The 27,067-nt window shown below is 39.5% G+C and overlaps 1 protein-coding gene across 1 annotated transcript in view; it reads left to right on the top strand.

The window, feature by feature from the left end:
• Positions 1 to 27,067, top strand: part of LOC107123940 (DNA polymerase alpha catalytic subunit-like) — a 359,842-nt gene that overhangs the window by 47,170 nt on the left and 285,605 nt on the right. The window contains exons 6-7 of the mRNA XM_015427290.1: positions 21,825 to 21,857; positions 22,821 to 22,913. Coding sequence (XP_015282776.1) covers positions 21,825 to 21,857; positions 22,821 to 22,913 — 126 coding nt within the window. The remainder of the gene's footprint in view (positions 1 to 21,824; positions 21,858 to 22,820; positions 22,914 to 27,067) is intronic.

Raw genomic sequence — 27,067 nt, 5'->3', positions numbered from 1 at the left:
TGCTCAGTTCTTTTGTCCACCTCAGTATCAGCAGAGTTACATATCCTCTCTTCATATATACATTGTCTGAGGGCTAGCATCATCATTTCTTTTCATCCGGCAGTATTCTATCATTTTATCATCTTCCATAATTTTCTGTGGCACTCTGGTACCTATGGTGAACAATACCACTTACCAGAAGTGTTGTTTGTGTGATGGAAAGCTCCCTTTATCTGATGGTCATGACTGGTCTCTCTTGTATTTGGAAACCAGCACAGTGTAGAGACCTCCATTTACTGCTTCAGGGAATCAAGCAGGCATGGTGCAACCATTCCACTAGGTTTTGGGTCATTCTCTGAGAAAAAAGACCCTTCTGCCTCTGAGGCAATGAGATCACTCAAAGGGATCAATCCTGTGAAGAATGCTCCTTCACATTCCTCTATCTCACTGACTTTCGCCTTTTTCATAGAGCTACTGGGACAAGAGTTGATACTGGAAGTCCTTCAGTGCATCAGTCTTACCTAGGGAATTATGTCAGTTGACAGGTCTCCATCACTAGATGTTCAACTAATTGGCATCTTCTTGGAGGTACAGTGGGAGGACTGTCTACAGACACCTCTCACCTGCCAAGCCATCCTGGCTACATGCACTTCTACTGGTTTTACCATAACTACAGTCCCTCTCTTACTCTCAGTACCAAGAATGTTCCAGATGGTGCTTGCCAGATTCCTGGACTCAGCCACCATCAATCTCAGTACTGAGAATTTGAGCAGGATGCCTGTCATTGATTCTGAAGTATTTCATCAATATGTCCTTCTTACTGTTGGGAACAGTAAAAACACTACCATGGGGAGTAGGAGTAGTATTCCATCTTGTCCCGTATCTTCACACATGCTGGGAAAATCAACATGCCACCTGGGATCTCTAACCAGCAACATAACCACCAGTGCCCTTAACCATGGTTTCCTGGCTGAGAAGAAGAAGAAATGTTAGTACGACATCCAGCCAGAACAATCCAAACACTTCAGCAAGGGGGCACCAAAATAAGATATTACAAAATATACAATATCTATATACTAATACCGAAGTCGCCCCCTGGTGTGCGGATAGCTAAATCTGCGCACCGGGGGCACCCGGGGGGGAGGGAAAGTTTTGTGCACACGTGGGGTGGTCCCCAGGTGTGCACAAAAATCTAAAAAGTTTTTAAAAATATCGGGGGGGATACTTAAATCCCCCCAAAAGTGACAGAGCGTCCCCTGCGCATGCGCAGGGAACGCTCTGCAGCTGCCGCCTCGGAGGGGGGGAGGCGGCGAGGCCCGGCGGCTACAAGCTGCGCGGGCTTCGCTTTGGAGCGAGCGAGCGGGGAGGGGAGCCGACAAGGCCTGAGGGGGGAGGAGGCGGGGGGGTGGAGGAGACGGAGGAACCGGCGGGATGTGGGGAGTGGAGAGCTTACCTGCTCCTGCTGGTTCCTCCTACGCCTGCTGAGTTTGCAGCTCCCCCCCCCGCGAGTTTCGCGGGTCTTCTTTCTTATAGAAATATAAAATGCATATAACAGATTCACTAAAAGACACACACAAAAAATGAAAGATTTGCAATTTTACAAACTAAGCTGTACCTTTGGAATGCAACAACATGCCGCCCAAAATTTAGCCACAATCTTAGTAATAGAGTGATTTTAATCAGATAACAGGTTATTACAGCAATCCGAGTCTGTCTGCCCAGGCATCTCTTTAATAAGAGGTTGAATTAATCTATCTCGAACCTCATTGTACCACTTACATCTAAACATCATAGGGGCTGCCACTGCCACCAACACCAATGGTGTGGATAACAATGGGACTAGGGACGGCCCCAGGAAGATCTTCTACAACACCAACGTGGCACTGGTACCACCGGACTTACTTGGGATCAACTACAGGACAAGATCACCCCCAAAGAACTGACTGTTACCATCATGAGATTTATTCGGGGACCATCATGTTTTCATGGAGCACTTTACTTGTATCTGTGTTATCTAATGGTTTTATTACTTTTATTATGTTTTACGTGGGCTCTGCCCCTTGTAAACTGCCCTGAGCCCGCTCGCGGGGAGGGTGGGGTAAAAATGTAATAAATAAATAATAAATATTGTATATCTGCCCTCAAGCACCGCAGAGGGGAGAGCCTCACATCTAGCTGGTCTGAAGGCTTTCCTATATTTATTTATATCATGGTGTTAGATATGCCATCAGGACTGAATGATATCTAATTTGATTTGGCACTCTAAATTTAGGATATCTATCAAGATCCGCTTGTTGTTCGATATCCATTATTCTCATACATTAACTTAAGATGATCCAAACAAAGTAAGGAAAGCAATCCCAAATGCTTTAATTTATTTAAAATTATTTGGCAGAGAATTCGACATTTTAATGATGGTCTGGGCCTGGCAGGGGTGATGGTATGTGTGCCCGCAGAGAGGGCTCTGAGTGCCACCTCTGGCACCCGTGCCATAGGTTCGCCACCACTGCCCTAGGGGATGCCTTTCAGCTAATTTGGAATCAGGCCTTATTTTATGCCTTCCCCCATTCCTTTGATAGGGAGAGTAGTGGCCAAAATTAGTCAGAGACAACTCCCATTGTATCTTAGTCACCCCCTTCAGGCTGAGACAGATTTGGTTCCAGGTTCTACTACACAGGTTGAAGGGTGTATTTATCCACCTACCTCAGGTTCCAGACCTATTGAGTGTACAGGGTGTACCTAGAAGTAGAGAACCTGACTAGAGATGTGAGGGCCCGGGAGAAAAACGGAAAAATTCAGGAAAAAAATTGGAAAAATTGAAGAAAAGAAAAGGAAAAGAAAAATTGATTATGGAACATTTTATTTTAACATGATGAATAAAATATTTTAAGACAAGGTGTTCAAATATTTTCCAAATCATTTCTAAAATTATGTATGGTATCAGATTGATCTAATTTCTGTGCACTGAGGACAAGCAAGTCCTAGGTTAAAAACTGAACTCTCCAATGCAAGAAAAAGATGCATTTCTTCCTTTAGGAGCTGCTATTGTCACAAGAAAAGAAAAAGGTTTCAGTTTTGTTTTTGCATGTGGTTGGGTATTCTGTTTGTAATAATTGTTTGGATACACTATATTTTTAATATGCTAGTTGTGATAATTTCATGCCAGGTAAAAATGTCCATAGTCATATTTTATGTTCCTAAAGTAACAGAATGACTTTTAATCTGGAAAAGAAAAAAGAAGTGCTAATGTAGCATTTTTTTCAATTTTTCTGAACATTTCTGGTTTTCCCTGAAAAAAACAAAAAAAAACCAACCCTGGTTTTCCGAGCTTCAAAATTTCCGAAAATTTTACATCTCTATACCTGACTACTTGGTTGCTAAGCCTGGAGAATGACCCTTCTCTGAGTCAGTGAAGTCTGTTCTTGTCAGTGTTCGCAGACCTTTGACTAGGCTCTCCTATTCATACAAATTGAAACTTTTCACCCTTTGGTTGGTTGGAAGACAAAGAGTTCTCCCCTACTGACTGTCCACTGTCACTGTTTTTGGCATATTTACTGTCATTAAAGGACAGAGGTTTATCAGTATCTTCTGTTAATGTCCATTTAGCAGCAATCCCTGCCTTTCAATCTGTCTTCTCACATGAGGTTTCAGAGAGGTTCCTCAAGGGCCTTAACCATCTGTACCTTCCTAGGACACCCATTGTACCTCAGTTGTCTCCAGGCCTGTAGCAGCCATGGGGCTTTTGGGGGACCCACACATGAATAGGGGCAGCGCTCCTTTCTTAAAGGTACAACCCCACAAGAATTTCTCCTGTAAATGCTTTTTTCAGTAATTTAAAAACATTTTAAAAGGTGCATGCTCCTTTAAGCAGAGTGGGGTTGACTAATTCTCGCACTGAACAGAGGGTTTGGAGTGGGTGACGTCTAGGATCCCGTCTAACTCTGTGTCGAGAAACTGGAAAAATTGAAGAAGAAAAAAGGAAAAGAAAAATTGATTATTAAGAAAGTTTTTCTGTCTAAGTGTTAGCTTTCTTGACTATAGAAGTCATCACCCCCACCTGCCGGCTTGTTATCAGAATTGTTGCTTAGGCTGGGAGAAATGATTAACTTGCTGCAGCTGAGGACTGTTATCTAAAGTGGTTGACAGCTTGCAATTTAGAGATCTATCCTGGTAACAGCTTTCTATTGGCTAAATGGCTTTTCTTTCTGCACTGAGAACTTCAGCTCCACCAGAAAAAAAATTGCCCCACATGGTCAATGTGATGGTCTCTGTCCCTGGTAGTAACTAATTTAATGCAACCTCCCTTTGAGCCTTTAGCCACATGCTCCCTTGATAACCTGTCCTTGAAGGTATCCTTCCTAGGGGCTATTATATCTGCCAGGAGGGTAGGTGAAATTACAACCCTTAAGGCTGACTATGCTTTTATAAACTTTCATGACCAAAAAGTGATATTAAGATCCAGTATTCACTTTTACCAAAAGTGGTTTCTAGATTCCGCTTGAGCCAGGACATCTCACTTCCCACCTTTTTCTTTTTTGTATAAACAATTTTATTTTTATGCAAGACCAACAAAAAACAAAAACATGCATACATACATACATACATACATACATACATACATTTTTGTTGTTCAGTCGCACAGTCGAGTCCGACTCTTTGCGACCCCATGGACCAGATCATGCCAGGCCTTCCGGTTTTCCGCTGTCCTCTGAAGTTTGCTCAACTTCATGTTCGTTGCATCTATGACACTGTCTAACCATCTCATCCTTTGCCGTCCCCGTCTTCTTTGACCTTTAATCTTTCCCAACATCAGGGTCTTCTCCAGTGAGTGCTCCCTTCTCATTTGGTGGCCAAAGTATTTGAGCTTCAGTTTCATTATCTGGCTATCCAGAGAACAGTCAGGGTTGATTTCTTTTAGGATTGACTGATTTGATCTTCTTGCAGTCCAAGGGACATACATACATACATACATACATACATACATATAAATTGGGGATTACATTTAGCAAGTTATTTTTTCTATTAAATTACCTCATACAATATCTAATTATATATTTTGTTTCTTAATTTTTTCACACCATGTAAGTTTGAATAAAACTTTGTAACTAAAAATATAGTTTATATTTTCTTCTGATTCGATTGTATGTCCGTATGTTTTATTTATTGTGTTCTTCCATCCACTTATAAAACCTTGACCATGTGTTCTCAAATCTTTGTTCGTTTTGTCCTCTCAAAATTAAAGTTAATTTTGTCCATCTTTGCAGTTTCAAGTATTTTATTTAAGATTTCTGCTTTTGAAGGTATTTCATTCTTCCTCCGGTATTTGGCATGTAATATTCTTATAGCTGTCACTACACTTCAAAACATCTTGCTTTTTACAATTTTCTGGTAATATATTCAATAAAAACAATTCTGGCATATAGGGTATAGTACATTTTAACATTTTTGTAACAATTCATAAATCCAAGACCAATATTTTTTAACTCTACCACACATCCACCACAATTAAAAAATGGAACCAAAATTTTTATGGCACTTCCAACAATCATTTGGTAGGTCAGGATAAAATTTTGCTAATTTATCTGGAGTAATATACCATCTATAAAACATTTTATAAATATTTTCTTTATAAATAGTTGCTTTAGTAAACTTTATGTTTTCCCCATACCTGTGACCATTGGTCTAAATCAATATTATGACCTAAAGTTTGCACCCATTGGACCATAGAATTTTTAACTATTTCATCTTGTGTTTTATTTTCCAACATTATTACATATAATTTCTTTTTTGTGTGTGTGTCCCCGAAGGGGATTTTTTTATTTGCATTTTCTGTAAACGACAAAAACTACATATAATTTCTTAATCAATTTCTCATCCGTATATAACAATATCTTATCAATTTCTGTTTTTTTAATAAAAACCTATTTGCTTGTCTTTAGCATATCTTGACCGGGGCCCTTGATTCTCTTTGACCTCTTTCCCACCAACTTAAATTAAGATTTTCTGTTGGTTTCAATTCATTTTTACTGTCCAACAACACTACATATCTTAAAAGTACATTTTTTGAAGTAAGTTTGGGTTTGTAAATGCTTCTAATGGTGAAGTCCATTTTGGTATCTTAGTATAGAAAAGTCTTTTAACTTCTTCCCATATCTTTAATAGGGATCTTCTAATAAAATGTTTAAAATATTTGAGTATCAGCTTTCCTATAACAAATTAAAGTGTGCCATCCCAATAATAATTCGTGTCCCTCTAATGTAATAGTCTAGTGTTTTCTAATGTAATCCATTCTTTGACCATGTCAATGATGAAGCTTTATAATATAAAAACCAGTCTGGAATGCAAATCCTGCTCGCTCTTTTGCATCTTGCAACACTTTCAATTTTGTTCTTGGTTTCTTGTTTTGCCATATAAATTGTATCATCAGTTTATCAAATTCTTTGTAATATTTTTGATTTTGAAGAATTGGAATTGTTTGAAATAGGAAGATCAATCTTGGTAAAATATTCATTTTTGTTGTAGCTATTCTTCCCATCAGGGATATTTGTAAATTTTTCCAATTTTTTTTAAAATATCCAATATAAGTTCCATGTAGTTGTCTTTCACCAAGGAACTACATCTATTTGTTATGTTTATTCCTAAATATTTCACCTTTTTCTTAACTTCTAAACCCGCTATTTCTTGTAACTGTTGTGTTTTGACTTTAGTCACATTTTTCGTTAACAACTTTGTTTTGTTGAAATTAATTTTCAGTTCAGCGACTTGACCATATTTTTGCAATGTTTCTAATAATTGCGTAATGGAGTCCAATGGATTTTCTAAAATAAATACCAAGTCATCTGCAAATGCTTGCAATTTGTATTCTTCTCCTCTTATTTTGAATCCTTTAATAACAGTGTCTTCTCTGGTCATATTCAATATTTCAAGCACAAATATAAATAATAATGGTGAAAGTGGGCACCCTTGTCTGGTTCCCTTTTGTATCTCAGTATTTTGTGATATATCTCCATTAACAAGAACCGTTGCTTGTTCTTTTGTGTAAATTGTTCTAATCATTGTAAAAAATTCTTTGCCACATTGTGAAGTTAATAGTTGTTCCAATATAAAGTTCCAACTGGCATTATCAAAAGCTTCTTCAGCATCTAAAAAAATCAAGGCCATCTGTTTCTCTGGGTGGGCTTCAAAGTATTCAGTTATATTTAATATAGTTCTTACATTGCTTCTAAGTTGTCTTTTTGGTAAAAAAAAACCCCTGCTTGGTCTGGATGAATTATTCGTAACAATGCGTAACAAAGCCAAAATAGAGGCATAAATTTTATAATCCACATTTAATAATGAAATTGGCCTATAATTTTTAATTCCTTTCTCATCTGTATTCTGTGTATGTATCAAAGTTATCAGTGCTGCATTCCAAGTTTTTTGTATTTTTTCTTCAGTTATTATATTCTGTATTACAAGTTTTAAAGGTATTATCAGTTGATCTTCAAAGACAGTAAAATTCTGCCGGAAGGCCATCAGGAACTGGAGTCTTGCCTTTTTTTCTTTCTTTTTTAATGCTTTTGTTAGTTCAGAAAATTGGATCATTTAAAAATTTTCTTTGTTCTTCAGTAATTTTTTTACCATTGTGCTTTTTAAAAAAGTCTTTAATTTCCTCATATGTGTCTTCTCTTTTTTAATATAACTTCTCATATAAGGCTTCAATAATCTTTTTCAAGTCTTTAGGTAAAAAATTTTCTTCCTCTTCATTATCTCTCAAAATTTTTATACAACAAGAACAAATTTATTCACAGCAAAAAGCCATCACTCTAATACAACAAACTAACTCAAACTAAATTCACACAACCACAAGCATAAATGAAATATATAAAATGAATATCAAATAGAGCATGCATGTAAAATCCATTAAGTCCTGTGACAAATTACATCTATTCGTCTTTCACTAGGAGCTTTCTAGTCCTTCCAGGTAACCAGCCAAATTTGGCAAGTTTAGCTGTAACCTTGGGGCACCTACTTTCTAGGAGGTTCTTCAGCAATTGCATCTTTTGACTAGTTGAGGATAGAGTAGTTGTAGAGAGTGGGAGAATATCACAAAAGTGGCTATATGCCCTGCAGTCATATATAACATGCATTAAGGTTTCAATTCCGTCATTGCAGCAGCAACATATACAATCAGCAAGTTTTTTTTTAAATTAAACCTCCCCTCTGTAACCGCTGAAGGGAGGGCATCCCACCTCATGAGGGTAAACGTTCTCCTTAACTCATGATTTTCTAGATAAAAAAGATAGGGCATAGGCACTACCTTATACAATGGTTCTAAAAGGGCTCGCTATTTGCATGAGTTATTAAGATCCTCCTGTCTAGATATGTTCTGGATTCTCTGTCTCACTAACTCTCTCGCTTTGTTGTATGTGAGAAAGCTAAGAAATTGTTTTGAGAGGCCAAGTTGAGAAAGTTTTTTCCCGATGACCCTTAGCCAAGGCGGGACAAAGGTATTCTGGAAAATTAAACTTACCAACCCTTTAGGAAAAAAAGAAAGTTTCAACCAGTATTGAATGGCCAGCATCCAAAGCTTTGCCTCCACCAGGATCATGCCTGTTTCTATTCTGATCAAGGCATTTGAAGTACCAGGGGGAACTTGGAGGACTGTTCTTAGAAACTTAGATTGAACGGCCTCCAGTTTTTAAAAATTTGAAGTGATATTAAAGGGGGCACCAAAAGTGAGTTGGCTAAGAGATTTGACTTTGAACAAATGGAGGGCTGCTATTATGCATTTACTCCCTTTATGCCAATAAAATTTCTGGATAGCCCCAGCACTCCTGCTGGCCTTTAATGTTGCCATGCTTATATTGCTATATCTTGAGCCATTTTCCTGGAACAGAACCCCCAGATAGTTAAAACTAGAAACCTGTTCTATAAAGGAGGATTTTTTTTCTTTTTCTTTCTGTAATTTGTTTGCTAGCCATCTAGTTGGTTTATTATCATTTTCAAAATAATTTTGTTTTGCATACATAATTTTTTGGCTATTTCTTGCATTAACAGAAAATTCATTTGATGTTGTAGTAGCTTTAATTTTGTTCTTGTATCTTCATTTGAAGGGTCTTGTTTTATCTTTTCTTCCTGTTTCCTGATTTGATCCTTGATTTGTATAAATTTTTCTGTCTTTTGTTTTTTAATATATGCAGCTTCTCTGATTATCCAACCTCTGGCAAAAGCCTTGAATGCATCCCATACTACTCTAATAGAAATATCTGGTTGAATATTTTGTTAAAAAAATATTTGAAATTCTTTTTTAGTTTCTGTTACAAATTTTTCATTCTTCAATAAAAATGTATTTAAGGTCCATCTGCTCCTCTTTGGTGTGTCTTGTAGTGTAAGCATAACAAGATTGTGGTCTGCAAAAGTTGCTGGTTATATCTCCACTTCTAATAAGTCATTAATAATTGTTGAAATCCAGCACATATCTGTTCTTGACCATTACTTGTGCCTTCCTGAATACCAAATTATGTTCTTCTGCCAGTTGTAAAAAAGTGTTGGAAAGTTCATTTCCTTGTTTCTGTTTTCCAGTTGGTTTTTTTGTATAAAAGTCATCAAATACAGCATTGCAGTCTCCAATCAGGCAGATTTCATCAGGATTTTGTTGTGAAATGAGTTCTTGTAGGAGTTTGTAAAAATTTTCTTGATGTTGATTTGGTGCATAGATATTTACAATCAGGGCTATTTTGCCTTGTCTTTGTATTTGAACTATCAAGATTCTACCATCTTCAGAACTGTATAACAACTCACAGTATAAGTGTTCTTTCACATATGTCACTACACCTCTTTTTTCTTTTTCTTATTTGAAGAAATAAATACTTCCCAAATTTTTAAATTTCCAAATGTTTCTGATCTGAATATTTTATGTGTTTCTTGTAGCCATATGACATATAATTGCATCTTTTTCAATTGTTGAAATATGTCTTCTTTTTTGGGTGCATTCAATCCACTGACATTTATTGAAATTATCTTTATTTTTCTTCTATCCATCTTGTGATTGTGTTTTGGTGTCTTTATTCTTCAGTTTAAGTCTTGTAACAATTTGGGATGATGTAATCTTTACGGTTTTTCTGGTCGCTCTTTTGGGGTTTTTTGTTGTCTCTGATGCTCCTTGTGAATCTTGGTTATCATCTTCTGTGTTCTCTGGTTGTTCTTCTTCAGTGTTCAAATCTTCTTCATAGGTTTTAATGAAGTCTTCTGCTTTGAAAATTGAGTTAATTCTGTATCTTTTCCCCTTGTAAGTAAATAGAATGCCTTCTGGGACTAGCCATCTATATGGAATTTCATTGTTTCTCAAGATATTTGTAAGTTCCATGTATTCTTTCCTTTTCTCTCACATTCTCCATTGGATTTCTTTTAAAATTTTTATTTCTGTGTAGTAGTATGGAGGGGGGGGGTTAGGGAAAAAAAGGAAAAACAAACCTGTGTCTCTCCAAGCCCCGCACCCATAATGTCTCCTGGGGGGGTGAGGGCGGGGGAATGGAGTCGCGTCGGGTAAAAACAGGTACCCTCCGAGGGATGACTGCTTCGCTTACTGTACCACTGCAGGTGTTCCCTTCCAGCCTCCCACATCGACTCAGGGACAGGGATTTGGATGAAGGCGATCAGCGCCGGCTGTAGTCCGCTGTGCCGTCACAGGAGACCCCGCCGCTTGCCTCCTAGCAACTCTTTGTGTGCAGAGAGAGCGGAGCTTAGCACGCCAGTCCCCCTTCCAACTGACGAAAGCAGCCGGGGTCTTGCCAGCGTCGCACTTCCCCGGGGGTTTCCCAGGTCCGTCGGTGCCCTCCTGGCTCTTCCACGGCGTTGAGAAGGGGAGAGCCCCGAGACTGGGAAGAAAACACAGGAAAGAAATGCAGCTACCTGTGCCCGGTCTCCCTTGATGTTTTCCGTGCTCTCAACGAGCACAGTCTGCCTAATCTGGTTAGTATGTGGATGGAATACCACCAACAAAGTCCAAGGTTGCAGAGGCAGGCAATGGCAAACCACCTTTGTTCATCTCTTGCACTGAAAGCCCTATGGGGTTGCCATAAATTGGCTGCAGCTTAACAGGTCTTCCCACCATGAATGTGTTACTACATATATTTTCATACTATGAGGTTCCTTAAATTCATATGCTAAATCTGTAATAAAGAAGTCCTGTTTCATTACAAGATACACTTGAAGCACCTGTGCTACTCTATTACAGGGACTATATTGCTTCAGTCTTGATCCTGTCTCTGTTGGCTTCCAGACCAAATTCCAGGTTCTGGTGTTGACCTTTAAAGTGCTATACAGTACTCCCATATGAACCTACCTGATTACTAAAGCCATCTTCTGAGGCCCTGCTATGGGTGCCCCCACTTTTTGAGGTTAGGTCCAAGAGAGGGCCTTCTTGGTTGTGGCACCACAATTATGGATCTTCCCAGGAATATTCTCTTTTATCACTCTTCAACCAGTGTGTAAACGTCTTTGTTTTCACTGGGATTCTCTCAGTTACCCCTCCTTCCTGCTGTATTTTAATTGCTGTCCTTGTGTCTTATAGATGTATTTTAGCTTTGGTTTTAATTGGATGCTCTTTAAAAATATTTTGTTTTCAATTGTCTTCTACCTTGGTGGCCCTGGTTGGGTAGAAAGGTAGGATATCAATTTTGTAAATAAACAAATGTTCCTCAGGATTTGGTGATTGCCCTCTGGCACTTAGATGTGCAAGTGTTCATCACTGGTTCAAGCACATTGTGTATATATTTTCAACACTCTGGATTAGTGAAGAATGAAGTTTGATGTAACCATTATCTTCACCATCTTTAGTGAAGAGCTGGTGAACTCAAAAAACAAAATATTAATAATAGAAAGCAATAAGGAATACATTTTTAATTCTCTTTTCTTTGCTAACCACCTTATAAAAATTCTCTCATTTCATTTCATCACACAGGTCTAAAAACTAGTAATGATTGATATGATCGCAGTGCTGTCATTCTTAACAAAAAGTCACTTTTGTTCTAGGTATTTTAATAGATTCCCATTAAACATATATTTCTGACTGAAATATTGGCATGAAGGGCTCTCACTGGGTTGAGCCCAGGAATTAAGAAGTCAGGAAATCAGCTGCTGCATTGCAAAAAAGCCTTGTGTGACACAGGATCTCCTGATTGGGGGGATCATTACTGCTATTATGACTCTACTTGCGTAGGACTTGTGAATTTCATCTGAATGTCAGTAATAACCCTCTTAGCAAATTATCCTGAATAAAATCACAAAGGCATTTTATATAATAGGTGTTGAATTACTGGATAGATTTGCTAATTAAATACTCTTTGTTCTGCTGCAGTTGACATTACAGGGTAAGATCTTGAACAATTATTCTCAACAGCTGTACTTTGTTAAGAGAAAAATTAACCACAAAGTTTATTTTTTTACACTTGAAGTTGGCAGATTTTTGAAATGTGCTTGAAAAAAATTCCATCATCCAATTGATAATGAGAAGATAAATATGCAGGTGTTTCTGTGAAATATAACTGTCATCTGATTTATTAATGAATTTAGCAAGTCTTACAATATCCTTTTCCCTAACTTGTTGGCGTGTACAAGTGATTCTCTATTGGAATGGATAATATTAGCATTATGCCTGTCACTAGATTAATTTTACTTGTCTTGTAACCCTCTTGTAATTATCTATATTTGTTACTGCCCTTAAGAACAAGTGGAAACACACTTCAAATTGAAGCATTTGTTTCTTTAGTGAGGAGAACCCATATCACAAATGTCTAGCCAACTGTTTCTCCCTTGTGATTTGTAACACACAAGAGATTACAAAGAAAAAAAGTATATATTGATGAATGTTTGCATGTGTGTGTGTTTTTTTCCCTACATGTACTGGTGGAGGAGTGTGGTTAACCACGCTACTCAGAACCCCGATGTATTTTTAAAATAGAAACCTGTTGTGGATGAGAGGCAGATGGGCAAGATACATTGTGACAGTTATAGAGATGGAAAGCTGATCTGGGGTCCCAGAAACTGGCAGAGTATGGAAAAGGTACACTTCACTGGATTGAGAGGATCATTTACAACCGAAAGGGGAAATACAGTAGCTCTTTGATGGGTTAACTTCTCTTGATTGGAGCAACCAGATTCTGGTGGATTTAAAGCCAGGGATTTGGCACCCAGATTGGCCAAGGCCCCAGGAGCCCATGTGGGAGGGGGTCTGAAGAGAAGAGCTGTTCCTTTGTTTGGAATCAGGAACACTTGTGTGAGAAGAGAGTTCCTTTGAAGAAGGATTTGATGTGAGCAATGAAGAAGGATGCTGTTTGCAGATATGGTCCTGGGGGGATGCAACACAATGCAGCCTCCATGAGGCTCAACCAGATGTCCATGGATTGAAAGTTAACTGGCCAGTAACCTTTCTTTCATGTTCTTTTATTTTGTTTACTAGTACCTAGGTCTGTCTTGTAGTTACTATGAGTTGTACCTTGTAGTAATAAAGCTGTTTTTAACTAAAGAGTCTGCACCCTTCGTTACTCATGGCCTTGCAATTAAGCAACACCACAGAAGGTTCCCCTTTGGTGTCAATCCTCAGGCGACATTAAGTGAGAGGTGCAGGTTTATGAACCCTGAGGTGGTGGCATGCTACCAAGAGAGAGGGGCAGGAAACAGGTTTCTGCCCAGCTTCTTGAAAGGGCTGTGAGCTGGCAGGGGAAGTCTGGGAAGAAAGTGCCCTCTCAATGGGGGTGTGTGATACTGTTCCACTACCAAACCTTTAATTACTTCATTTGTTTGTAAATATTCTCATCCCAAGGTGGACATGGCTGAATAAAATACTCTTCTTTGTGTGAGGTAGAATGATTGACAATTGGTCTTTGTTCCATTGGAATGTTCTTCTGACTGTTATAGCATTATTATTAGATCGTTTTGTTCATTTTTGTTGCACAGTTCTAAGAAATAATTACTATTGCTATGAAAACATATTTTGAGTGATTAGTGCCTATGCTGTTGGCTTCTAGGAAGAGTGTGAGGCTCCTCCCTCTCCAGCTCCCCTGGCTTGCCCTCTGCCATCTTTCTGGGTGTCTCAGGTATGGGGGGAAGGAAAGGGGGTTGCACTACTAATTTATTCCTTCTCCTTTCCCCGGGACCACAGCTCTTGCCATGTCAGAGCTGTGTCTTCTCCTCCTCTTTGGCCTTTCCTTGGAACCTGCCTTTAAAGGTTCCCTGGGAAATACCTGGGCATACCCAGCTTCTTTCTGAGGGAGGACGATGATTTGCTCTTTCCCTGTCCCTCATATTGCGGCACTGGATGGCTTCTCCCTCACAGCTACCCTCCATCCTGCCCTCTTGGTTATGCCAGGGCTTGGGTGGGATAGGTGCCTATTTCTGATTTTCCCTAGCCCACTCAAGGCCAGGCCTATGGGCCTGGGCTGCTGTTGGGTATACTTGCCCTGATGCAGTCTTCTCTGGCTCTGTCCTACCTTCTTCTGAGGCTTGCCTTTGTACACGCCTCTCTGTCTCTGCCCTGGCTTCTGCTGAGGCTGTGGAGGCTGCTGTCTTTTCTGGGCCACTCCCGTGTTGGGCCCTAGCTGGTTTCTCTGCTTGGTGATGGGATGCTAGGTAAAGGCTCTGTTACCCAGGAACCTGCCTTTAAAGGTTCCCTGGGAAATGGCATACCTGGCCTCTCTGTCAGTGGGGATAATGCCTCTGGGAGCTGCATGTCTCATGGCAGCAGTGGAGGGTCTGATGCTGAGTCCAGCAGCATCTCCAGACAGGGAATTTGGTAAATCTCAATAGTATCACCTGTAAGGCCTTCCTGTCTTGGTGCATGTGATAGGATAGAGAATTCTTAGAATCATAGAGTTGGAAGGGACCTCCAGGGTCATCTAGTCCAACCCCCTGCACAATACAAGAAATTCACAAATACCTCCCCTCCACCCCCAGAGACCCCTGCTCTATGCCTAGAAGAGGGGAAGAAAAAAAGCCTCCTCCAGATCCCTACCAAACTGGCCTAGAGAACAATTGCTTCCTGACCCCAAAGTGGCAATCAGTATATCTATGGCCGTGTAAGAAACAAAAACTACGCACCGATGCAACCCTTTTTGCCCTCTCTTCTTGTGATTTGCCTAAGTTCACAGAATCAGCATTGCTGTCAGATGACTACCTAGCTTCTGTTTGAAAGCCTCCAAAGAAGGAGAGCCCACCACCTCCTGAGGAAGCCTGTTCCACTGAGAAACTGCTGTCAGGAAGTTCTTCCTAATGTTTAGTCGAAAACTCTTTTGATTTAATTTCAACCCATTGGTTCTGGTCTGACCCTCTGGGGCAACAGAAAACCATTCTGTATATGATAGCCATTCAAGTACTTGAAGATGGTTATCTGATCACCTCTCCATTGTCTCCTCTCCAGGCTAAACATACCCAGCTCCTTCAACCTTTCCTCATAAGACTTGGTCTACAGACCCCTCACCATCTTCGTTGCCATCCTTTGGACATGTTCCAGCTTGTATATATCCTTCTTAAATTGTGCTGCCCCAAACAGAACACAGTAATCTAGGTGAGGTATAACCAGAGCAGAGTAAAGTGATACCATCACTTCACATGATCTGGACACTGTACTTCTATACGCTGTTCAAAATCACATTTGCCATTTTAACTACCACATCACATTTCTGATTCATGTTCAATTTATGGTCTACTAATACCCCTAGATGCTTTTCACACATACTACTGCCAAGACAAGTCTCCCCCATCCTATAATGATGCATTTGATTTTTCCTACCTAAATGTAGAAGTTTACATTTATCTCCATTTAATTTGTTTTAGCCCAGTTTTGCGGCCTGTCAAGATCATCCTGTATCCTGATTCTGTCTTCTGCCGTATTTGCCGCTCATACCAGTTTAGTATCATCTGCAAATTTAATAAGCATTCCCTCTATTCCGTCGTCCAAATCATTGATAAAGATGTTGAACAAAACAGGTCCCAGGACAGATCCCCGAGGCATTTCACTTGTCACTCCTCTCCGAAAAGATGAGGAACCATTAACAGGCACTCTTTGTGTGTGATCTGTCAACCAGTTACAGATCCACCTAACAGCAATAGGATCCAAACAACATTTTACCAACTTGTCAACAAGAATATTATGTGGAACCTTATGAAAAGCCTTACTGAAATCAAGTTAAACTATATCTACAGCATTCCAGCAAGGGTAGTAACTGTCTAAAAAAAAAGACATAAGGTTAGTCAGACGTGACTTGTTCTTCACAAACCCATGCTGGCTCTTAGTGATCACAGCCATCCTTTCTAAATGCTCAAGGACCGACTATTTGGTGATTTGTTATAGAACTTTCCCAGGTATAGATGCCAAGCTGACAGGTCGGTAGTTACCCAGATCCTCCTTATTGCCCTTCTTGAAATTGGGGACAACATTTGCCCACCTCCAATCTTCTGGTACCTCACCTGTACTCCAAGAATTCTCAAAAATAATGGACTGAGGTTTAGAAATTACATTCGTGAATTATTTTAGTACCCTTGGATGCAATTCTCCTGGCCCTGAGGGGTTAGTTTCATTTAAGAAACTAGGTGTTTATGCACTACCCCCATGCCAATCCTAGGCCACAACTCCTTTCCCTCATCATGTGTTTTTGCCATGTTGAGCACTGTTTCCCTCTCTGGAGAATACTGAAGAAAGGTAGGAATTGAGCAGTTTTGCCCTCTCTTCATCATCTGTTACAATTTCACTTTCCTGACTCCACAATGGGCCTACCATGTCTTTGCTGTTGTTTTTAGCATCTCTTGCCAGTCTAAGCTCATACTGAGCTAGCTTTAGCTTTCCTAACTCTCTCTATCAACACTGGTTATTTGTTTATATTCATCATTTATAAGGCCTTCCTTCTATTTTCTAAATGAGTCTTTTTAATTTCTCAAATCTGTTGAAAGCTGTTTATGGACCCACCTTGGCTTCTTTAGGCTCCTCCCATTTTCCTTCTCATAGGAATCTTTTATGATGGTGCCCTCAATATTTCACTTTTAAGAAACTCCCACCCTTCTTGAACTCCCGTCTCCTTAAGTATTTCTGGCCATGGGATTCTACCCAGCATAACTTTTAAGTTTGTCAAATTTTACTTTCCTGAAGTCCAAGGTACATGTCTACTACGTACAGCTTTCCCCTTCCCCAAGACTGTAAATTTCAAAATTACATGGTCAGTACTATCCAGGATACCCACTACCTTCACCTTGTGCTTTTGTACACATACTTAACAACATCTTGGACCATTTTAGACTGGGTTCTTAATCATGGCTGTGGTGTGGGTCTCCTGCAAGATTGCTCTCTGTGCCACTGGGTCAATCAGGGCCAAGTATGTAATGCATTTACCTTGTGATCTGCATGGGGACTTGCAACAGAACATAACCTGCAAGTTCTCCATGATATTTCAGTTCACATGTGCTGCAGGGGGCTGATTTTGATTGGGTCTGTGTCATTATGAGGGACACAGGAGCCTCCCACAGCTCTTCTGAATTGGGTTCTCTTGAAAACTCACAGCTGGCATCCTGTTGCTAGTCCCTGTGGCAATCATGTGGCAATCATGTAGTAGAAGTGTAGTTTGGACCTCAAAGAAGTCCTGAGCCAGGTTGTAATGCCTCCCCATGCCAATTTTTGGAGGTCCCTCTAGCAAACTTCAAGAACGGTTGAGTGCTCCCTCTAAGCTGTGGAGTCTTGTGAGCAAAAAATCTACTTGGTGAGCTACTGGCATTAAAGCTGTGAGTGAGCGATTTGGATACTGTATAAATTAGTTTGCTCTGGAGCCATTGTTCCTGAGCTAAGACAAAAATGTGTGAGCTGGAGGCTAAAAAACTGTGAGCTCGCTCACACTAACTCAGCTTAGAGGGAACACTGCATAGCACACCTATCCATGGAATGACCTCATCACATCTTTGTCTTATTTTAGAGCAATGAACAATGAGGACTCTACTGTAAAATGCCTTAAGAGTCATGGGATCCTCATCAGGCAAGCAGGACCTTAGAAGACAGACATATTTTTATGGGGGGGGGGGAGTTCTTCAGTAGGTGACCAGTCAAGTGGCCAAGAGACTTGCTGGTCTGGAGAATTAGAAAAGTGGAGCAAGGCAGTTAAACCAGTATCTAGCATTCAGTACAGTGGCAAACACTAGAGAATTGATTAAAACGTGCCAATTATTCCATACACCCTAACACATGCCTTTGGAGATATTAAGAACATAAGAGATGCCAATGTTGGATCAGGCCAAAGGCCCATCCAGTCCAACACTCTGTATCACACAGTGGCTAGAAATACCAGTGCCATCAGGAGGTCCACCAGTGGGGCCAGGACATTAGAAGCCCTCCCACTGTTGACCCCCCCCAAGCACCAAGATGACAGAGCATCACTTGCCCCAGAGTCCCTATCTATACCTTGTGGCTAATAGCCACTGATGGACCTCTACTCCATATGCTTATCTAATTCCCTTTTGAAGCCGTTCATGCTTGTAGCCGCCACCACTTCCTGTGGCTCTGTAAGCTAGCCCAAAATTTAGCACCCAGACTTATGTTTCAGCCTTCAGAGTTTTACATTTTAATGAAACCTTTTCTAATTGTTGGTACCACAAAACCTAACTGTAAACTCTTCGCAGTTTCTCATGAAAGCGATGACAAAATTGTTTTATTATATAAATGAATATGAAGTCTTCACCACAGCTAAAAGCTAAATTCTAAACTTAACCTCTCAATTTCTTATAACTTTATTATTGCTTTAAAAAGCTCCATTTAATTGAAATCAACTGGTTGAGAAATGAATTTCATCTGCCTCTACTGTATGGTGTACGGTTAATATGTAAACAGTGACAGGAATGTCATGTACATGTATTTTTATGTCATGCAGCAAAACCTATCTTGATGTGAAATAAGTTTTCTACCGACATATCTGAAGGACTGCCTCTTCCCATATGTGCCCCAAAGAGCCTTGTGCTCACAGGACCAACATTTACTGGGTACCCCCGGCCCAAAGGACGTCTGCTTAACCTCGACTAGGGCTGGGGATTTTTTTCTACCCTGGCGGAATCAGCTCCCATTGGAGATCAGGGCCTGCAAAACAGAGTTGTTCCGCCAGGCCTTTGGTTGAGGCGGCAGGCGTCCATCTCAGTTGCCCTCACTACTTTAGTTCCCAACCTTCTGAAAGGACCCATCTGATTCTACCTTGTAGCCCCAACAGATGTATTTTGCTACTACCAATTTTATTGTTTATTGTTTTTGTGATTTTAATGTGATTTTGTTGTTACAAGTCTTTGACTTGATTTGTTGTGATCCGCCATGAACCTGTTTGGGAACAGCAGAATAAAAAACCCTAAATACATAAATAAATTGTTAAAAGACTACAATAAAATTGCTGAAAATGCTAGGTGCCACAATGAAATTTTTAGGTTTCACATCGACCTAGTGCCTGGAATTTGCTGAGCCCTACCTTCATACTGAAGTGTGTTCTTCTCAAAAGGGACTTGGGTTAGGGTGGGTTAGAAAAAGAGTGACCAGAGTCTGTAGCTACAAACTTAGATCCATATACCAAGGCCAGGTGTCTTGAGTGCCTCAGTAGGCAATAACCCAAAGGGCAGAATAATGTTTCAGGTGTCTGGAACAGATGTTCTGCACCTCATGAGAGTGTAGTCCTTGGTAGGCAAAAGCTCACATTTGAGCTGATTTCAGTTATACTCCAATTATATGTCAAGGGGCTTGAATAAAAAGCAAAATATTATTTCATTTCCTGGCATGAAAAGGGGGGGGGGGCAACATGAGCAGTTTTGGTACGCCACCTGATGATCCAAAGGGATGAGTCAGCATCCTATCTATGGGGAATGCAAATATAGGTACAGTTGTTCAGCAGAATGCTAATAGGATAGGATCCTTTTATGGTGGATTCACACTGAGTAATTACTAAAGGACCTTGATTAATAATCTGGCCAGAGACAGGACATACCAGGCCTCTCCCAGAAATCATCTCTTTTCTTCCAGTGAATATGGTGAGATTAGGCATGGTTCTGTTTACTCTTTTGGCTCTGTTGACATGATGGCTTAAATTTGTTCACTGGCCAGTACAGGCAGAAATAGCTGGTCCCAGATCAAGATGGGGAGAGGGGATATAAATAAAAATGGATGCTTAGTGGCAGCATCTATCTATGGCCCATAGAAAGAGCAATTCCATTGTGCAGGTTGCCTAATGCTCAATAGTAAACTTTCAGGTTCCAGTCAAAAGAACCTTGATAAATCACTAGTGATGGCACTAGCCATGTAGCATCTACTGCACTTTGCAGAGGTAGAAGTTGTAGTAGGAAGTATGGTCCTAGCCACATATGTTAAGTATGAAGTATGGCGGTAGCCACATTTTTAAATAGTTTTAACATTTGAATGTTAATATTTTATATTTGTTATCTGTTTTTATGTTGTTTTTAACTTATTTATACAGTTTTAATATTGTGAGTAGCAGCGAGACCCTTTTGGTGAACTGCAACTAAAAAAATCTAATAAGTAGAATAAAAATAAATAAGTAGTCCTGGCTTCCAAGTGTTTCTACAGTAATTATATCATTTTATTATGCCAAAGAAAAATGGAGATGAAACATTGTGAATATGGGGAATGGGGCATATTGAGACACCCACTCCTATCTATGGTCTGAAAAAGAGATGTTTTAAGTTAGCAATTGCTGGATGTAAAGGATTTATTAGAGCCTGTACCTCTGAAAGCAATGTTTCAATCACCCACTTTCCCATATCAGGGGGCTAGTTTGGTACTTCTTGGAAGGCTGGTAAGTGCTGGAAGACTTCTAATTCCTGCCCAATGAGGTCAGCTAGTGTCTGGACGCTGAAAGGGACTGGCTGAGGGTGAACAAACTGAAACGATATCTAGATGAAATAAAAAGTGTTGTAAGTGGAGTTGATCTTAGGAGTAAGTTGTTCAACATTAAACAGTTTTGTATCCCTTGAAGGAGCGAGCACACAGTTTGGATGTGCTTTTGCATGCCTTGTTGACCCTGAATTCTGGGTGCATTGTTTCAGCTTAGGTTGGTTTTCCAGCTATAGCCTTTTCTGAAGGTCTATCCACACATCCCATGTTAACATCCAGGTTGGACTATAATGCACAGCATGTAGGGTTGCCTTTGAACAGTTTGGAAGCCTAGGCACCTCACAGGGTGGTTGTTAGGATAAAATGGAAGAGGGCACAGGGTTGTTGAATGTGTGCTTGGGTCCCCATTGAGGAAAAATGTGAGGTTTAAATGAAATCCCTCCATCACACTGGGAATATCTGCAGAAGTACAAGGACTGCCTTTGTCCTCCTTTATAATAAAGGCCAATGATTTCACTTGCACATTTAATTTCTCCTGCAGTAGAACTGCAAGGAGACTGAGGCTGGAAAATGGAGAGTTCATGTCACCTTAGTTTCAACATCATCTAAATATCTCTTTGTAAGACAGTGTTGTTATATATACATAAAAAGTGTCTTGAGTAGTTTTGTAAGAGGGCTTAGTTTGCTCTCAGTGATATGGATAGAGTGTGTCATTGTGTAAATAAAAGTGTGTTCCTGAGGAATATTTCAAATAAAGTGGCATGGTAGAGTCAACTTTCTTTGGTATTTGCTGACTTTGTAAGCTGCTGTGTGTTCATTTGTGATCCATTACATAATCATATGAACACATTTTTTCTGGTCTAACTGTAATAATTTGAGCAGGACAAAGGTACTCTGGTTAGACATTTGGTAGTTGTAAGGCTGGAAATCTAAAGCTTGTTATCTTATGATGTATGTTTGTTTATAGTAATTTGTAATCTGATGTAATTATAACCTTATCTTCCCCCAGATTTTGATGCATACTAAGGAGATGGTACAGAAGGTAATAACTTTTTTTTTCAGTATAGGAAATTGTAACCCAAATCACTTCTCAGAATGCCTAGTTTACTAATGTAATCCTTTCTATTGGTCTATAGCTTTCCCCCTTTGGTAAAGCAGATATGATCTAATCCTGGCTTGAAGCCTATGTTTGAGTGTTTTAGGCAAATTAGTAACAGTGTTAATTAGAGTTTATTCACAGGCCAGTAACCATGTATTCTAACGTTTTCATTGGGACTGAATTGTTTTCACCATTCTTTACTGTATTACCTTGAAGACTTGGAATAAAATATTGTCTATTTCACAGTATATCACTCTCTTCCTCCACTTGATTACTGGTTACATTTGTTAGAGGATCTCTTCTTTCCTTTTTCCTCTCTTCCATTACCAAGAAAATCACTATTTACTTTCTGTGCTATATATCAGATATATCCTCTTAGCTTTTTGATGGAACAATAAGGTTTTATTACTCAAACTCAGGGATCATTTCGTAGAAAAAGAGCTAGGGGAACTCATTAGCACAACTCATTAGCATATGCCACACCCCCTGACATCAGGGGCCCGGCGGTGGACCTGCAAGGCCAGCGGGAGTGCGAGGAAGCCCCGCCAAGGCCCTCCCTGGCCCCAGGCAGGCAGGGGTGGGGAGAGGTGGGGAGGAAACAGCTTACCCTCCCTCTTCTCCTGCCTCCTCCTGGCTGAATGAGGGCTGGAAGTGGGGCAGCCGGAAGCAGGGGGCGGGGCTTCGTCATGTGCCCCGCCCCCTGCACCTCACCCGGGGGAACTGCGTTCCCCTACGTTCCCCCCCGAAATGACCTCTGCTCAAACTCCTTTTTTTGTGACCTGTGTCAGAGACAAATTGAATTGAGTTAAAATTACTTAAAGTTTGGAAGGGAATTGATCATAGATTTTAGGCAAGGTGGCTTGTCTTGTAGCTCTAATTTGTACATTATTTTGTTTTTTTAACTAGATGAACCTGGAAGTAATTTATGGTGATACTGACTCCATTATGATAAATACAAACATTAGCAACCTGGAAGAGGTCTTTAAATTGGGGAATAAGGTAAATCATTTTAAAGTTCTTATCATAGTTTCTGTATCGTATGTTAAATTTATATTACCAATAAATTGTTTTTTAAGTATAAAATACTGACCTTGCTAGCACTTTCAAGATTCTTAGTAGCTATCTTGCTATTGAACGTTCATGATACTACTGCCTCTAAAAATTTTTTGCCGTAGCACTCTTCAAACCATTGATCAGTAGCTTCTGTCCATGTCTAGAAGTCTTCCTCTACCATTCACCTCTATTTCTAAATGGGTTTCAGCTTATTTTACATAACTTTGGTTTCCAAAGTATGGTATCTATTAATTTCTTCTCACAAAGATATCTTAAAATAGGCTTTTTCAAGCAATAATGTTGTTTAGTTATAGATTTGATGTGTAATGACTTCATAATGTGATAATATTCAGGATCTTGTATTATGTATTGCAGGATGTCTAGATAACACTTTATAAAGACAAACCAAGTGTTCTCTTTAATTTTTGAATTAAAATTTTGCCCTTTACAGCTGATAAATGCATCCTTGTTGAACAATGTGCTGTAAAAGACATGGTAAATCTTCATCTAGAGACAGGTAGATAGAGGCTTCCCCTTACAGTTACTGTTGTGTGGGTTTTTTTCTGTATTTACCATTTTAACTTGATCTAGATCTTGATTATTCCATTGCCTTTCTGCCCTTAGCTGGGAAGTGCTATGGACAAACCAGGCTCAACACTGTGTACATGCAAGAGCAGAGACTCAGTGTGTGCACGTTTCTTCACATACATTGAAACAAATTTCCTCAAATATTACATGCAGGTGGGGGGGGGGGTTAGTTGTCAGGAAGAGCTGATTAGAGTCAAGATGCATAAGTAACTGAACAATAAATGTAGCTAAGATTGGGATAATGCATATAGTAGGACATGTAAATAGTAGAAAGTTGGCATACAGATAATAAAAGAGTTAACAACAGATGTGAGAACCAAGGTTGAGTTCAGTGGCCTATATAAGACCAACCAAGTTTAATTTCTGGGTGTAAGTAAGAACAGAATGACATAGAGTGTGTGGTGAGATAAGAAGCTGATATCGCTGTTAAGCCCTTTGCAATAAAACAGCTACTTGAGGTCCCCCATTGAGGTCCTGGGAGGTTGAAGTGTTCTCCTACAGGTTTCTCAGTTTTGTGATTCTTGATGTCAGATTTGTGTTCATTTATCCTTTGGTGTAGGATTTGACCTGTTTGTCCTGTGTAGAGAACTGAAGGGCATTGTTTGCATTTCATGGCCTATACAGTGTTAGAAGATGAGCAGGTGAATAAGCCTGAGATAATGTTGTTGATGTTGTTAGGTTCAGTGATTGTGTTGTTTGGGTGTATATAGCAGCAAAGTTGGCATCTGGGTTTATTGCAAGCTCTGGTACGAGTGTCCATGTTCAAATTAGATTTTGTATTGTTGTGGGTGAGGAATTGTTTGAGATTGGGGGGCTGTCTTGTGAAAGAGCACTATCATTATTCAGTAGAGGTTGTAAGTTGCTGATGATGCATTGAACTGTTTTGAGTTGAGAGCTGTATGTGACCACTAGTGGTGTTCAGTTATTGTCTCTTTTGGGCCTGTCTTGCAACAGGTTTTCTCTGGGTATTATTCTGGCTTTGTTAATCTGTTTCTTGACTTCATCAGGTGGATACTTTAGTTCCAAAAAGGTTTGCTGTAGATCCCTCAAGTGAGAATCTTTGTGGGACTGAAGTAGATGTGGCTGTAGTGTAGAGCCTGGCTGTATACAATGGATCATTTGGTATGTTTAGGATGGTGGCTGGAGGCATGTAGATATGTTGTTGGTTAGTAGATTTCTGGTATAAGGTGGTGTCTATGTGTCCATTGTGTATTGCTACAGTAGAGTTAAGAAAGTTTATTTCTTGCATAGATTGGTTCATTGTCAGGTTACTGGTGGGGTGAAGAATGTCTGGTAGAATATGCCCAAGGCTTTTTTACCATGTGTCCATATAATAAAAATGTCATCAATATATCACAGGTATAGCTCGCCGAGAGCAGACGCTTGTAGCGGCAGCTGCTCATCTGCTGATTTTCCCCAGAGCCTTCTAGGGAAATTCTTACACCCTTAGAGGTACTCCCTCGGAGGGGGAGACCGAAAGCAAGAAGCTTGCTCCAAACCCCAAGATAGAACGGCAACCTTCTTGGTGAATTTGGGACTGTTTCTATGCGGAAGGCGGATGAGGGACTCTCGACTAGACACTGAGCACAAGACGAACTCTACAGGACCGACGGAGTCTTTAAAATGTGGAAAACAAAAGCTCCAACGAAGCTAGGTTTCTTTAAAACGTATTCATTTGTTGGACAATATATATTAAACTACAGGACCATTGAGTAAACTAATATTACCCCAAGCCAGTATAAAGGGAAAAGAAGGAAGGGAAGGGTTTCCCTTTAAAGTGGCTATTAGCGGGATGACTAGGCAAATTTAAAAATAAAGAGGGTAATAATAAGAGGTAAAAGCATTTAAAACATTCAGAGATTAGATATATTACAGCCTTCTTTCTCTTGGTGGCTTTCCTTTAATGTAACGTTCCAGAGAAAACTTCGGAGAAAAGATGAGGGGAAGGAAAAGTGAAACCGTGACACCGTGAAACCTGAGACGAATGAGGAAGAGGGCGTAATACAACACAGGAGGAGAGAGGAGGAGATGCGATGCGTTAAAGGGAACGGAAGTGCAGCAGAAAGAGAAAGAGGAACGACAGGAGAAGAGACATATGAAATAAAGACAGCCAGACTGTGAAATTTAAACAAAAAACGACATAGCAACTAGACATTAATTGAACTAATACTGCTTTATAACATAAGAACAAACTTTGTGATAGGAATATAAAGAAAGGAGAGGAAGCGAGTCAATCTATACTAGAAAAGCACTATAGAATCATATTACTAAATAATAACAATGGCTAATGGTTCCAGAAAATCATCCCTAACCTCACTGGGACAAACAAGTGCCCAAACACAACTCAAATTTAACACTACAAATGTGGCACAGATGTCAATAAAAAACTTAAAAACGCTCATACAAGAATGTATTGCACAAACTATTAAAAATACAACAGTGCCAGAACTAATTAGGAAAGAAATTGAACCAATACAAACAAAAATGGGAGAAATGATATAAAAAGAATTAGAACCTATACAAACAAAAATAGAAAACATAGCACAACAGATTACAACAGAAACAGAAGACATTAAAAAACAGATAACCGAAAATAAGCAAGAGATATTAAAATTGCTTTAGCATGTAATAATACAGAAGACAAACTACAAGATGTAGATCAAGAGGTACAAGAAGTAAGACAAAAAGTGGACAGAATGGAAGAGACACTGATGACTTTGGGAATGGACAAAGCCTCCTTGGTCTTAAGGTGCCAAAATATCCCTGAAACTCTAGAGAAAAGTTTGAAAGAGGACTTAATACAGAACTTATCAGAACAACTGAATATAGGAAACTATGAAGAGCTGGAACGTGAAATAGAAGCTATCTATAGGAAAGATACCTCTTATGCAAGAAGAAATAAAATACCTAGGGAGGTCCACATTAAATTTAACAGAAGATACATGAGAGATAAAATACTGAAAGCCTCAAATAACACTAAAGTGATTATACACGATAAAGAGATAAAAATTTTAAAGGATGTGTCATGGAAGGTTAGGGGAAAAAGGCAAAGTTACTCTGTATTGACCAATCTGTTACAGTCAAAGGGAATTTCATATAGATGGTTATTTCCAGAAGGAATATTATTCAACTACCAAGGCAGAAGGCATAACATTGATTCTATATTTAAAGTAAAAGAATTTCTGGAAAGGTTTGGAGAAAACTTAGGATGGCAAGGAGAAGAAGAAGAGGAGAGTGAAAATGAGGAAGAAACAAAGAAGCTAAAAAGAAAGGACGGGCTAAAGGAAAAAAACAAACTTCACCCCCTCACAAATATTCACAAGATACCAATACAGAGAAAGGACAAGAAGAAATGTAAATAAAGATGGAGACAATGAAAAACTCAAGATACTCTCGGTCAACGTGAATGGACTTAATAGCCCCCCCCAAAGATATAGAACATTTCACCAAATAAACAAACTTAAACCAGATATAACTTGTATACAAGAAACTCACATTAAGAAAGAGGATAC

Source organism: Gekko japonicus, unplaced genomic scaffold, assembly GCF_001447785.1.
Source record: "Gekko japonicus isolate JY-2015 unplaced genomic scaffold, Gekko_japonicus_V1.1 scaffold1514, whole genome shotgun sequence".
Lineage (NCBI taxonomy): Eukaryota > Metazoa > Chordata > Lepidosauria > Squamata > Gekkonidae > Gekko > Gekko japonicus.
Note: the sequence above shows the minus strand (reverse complement) of the source record. Positions and strands in the feature narration are given on the sequence as shown.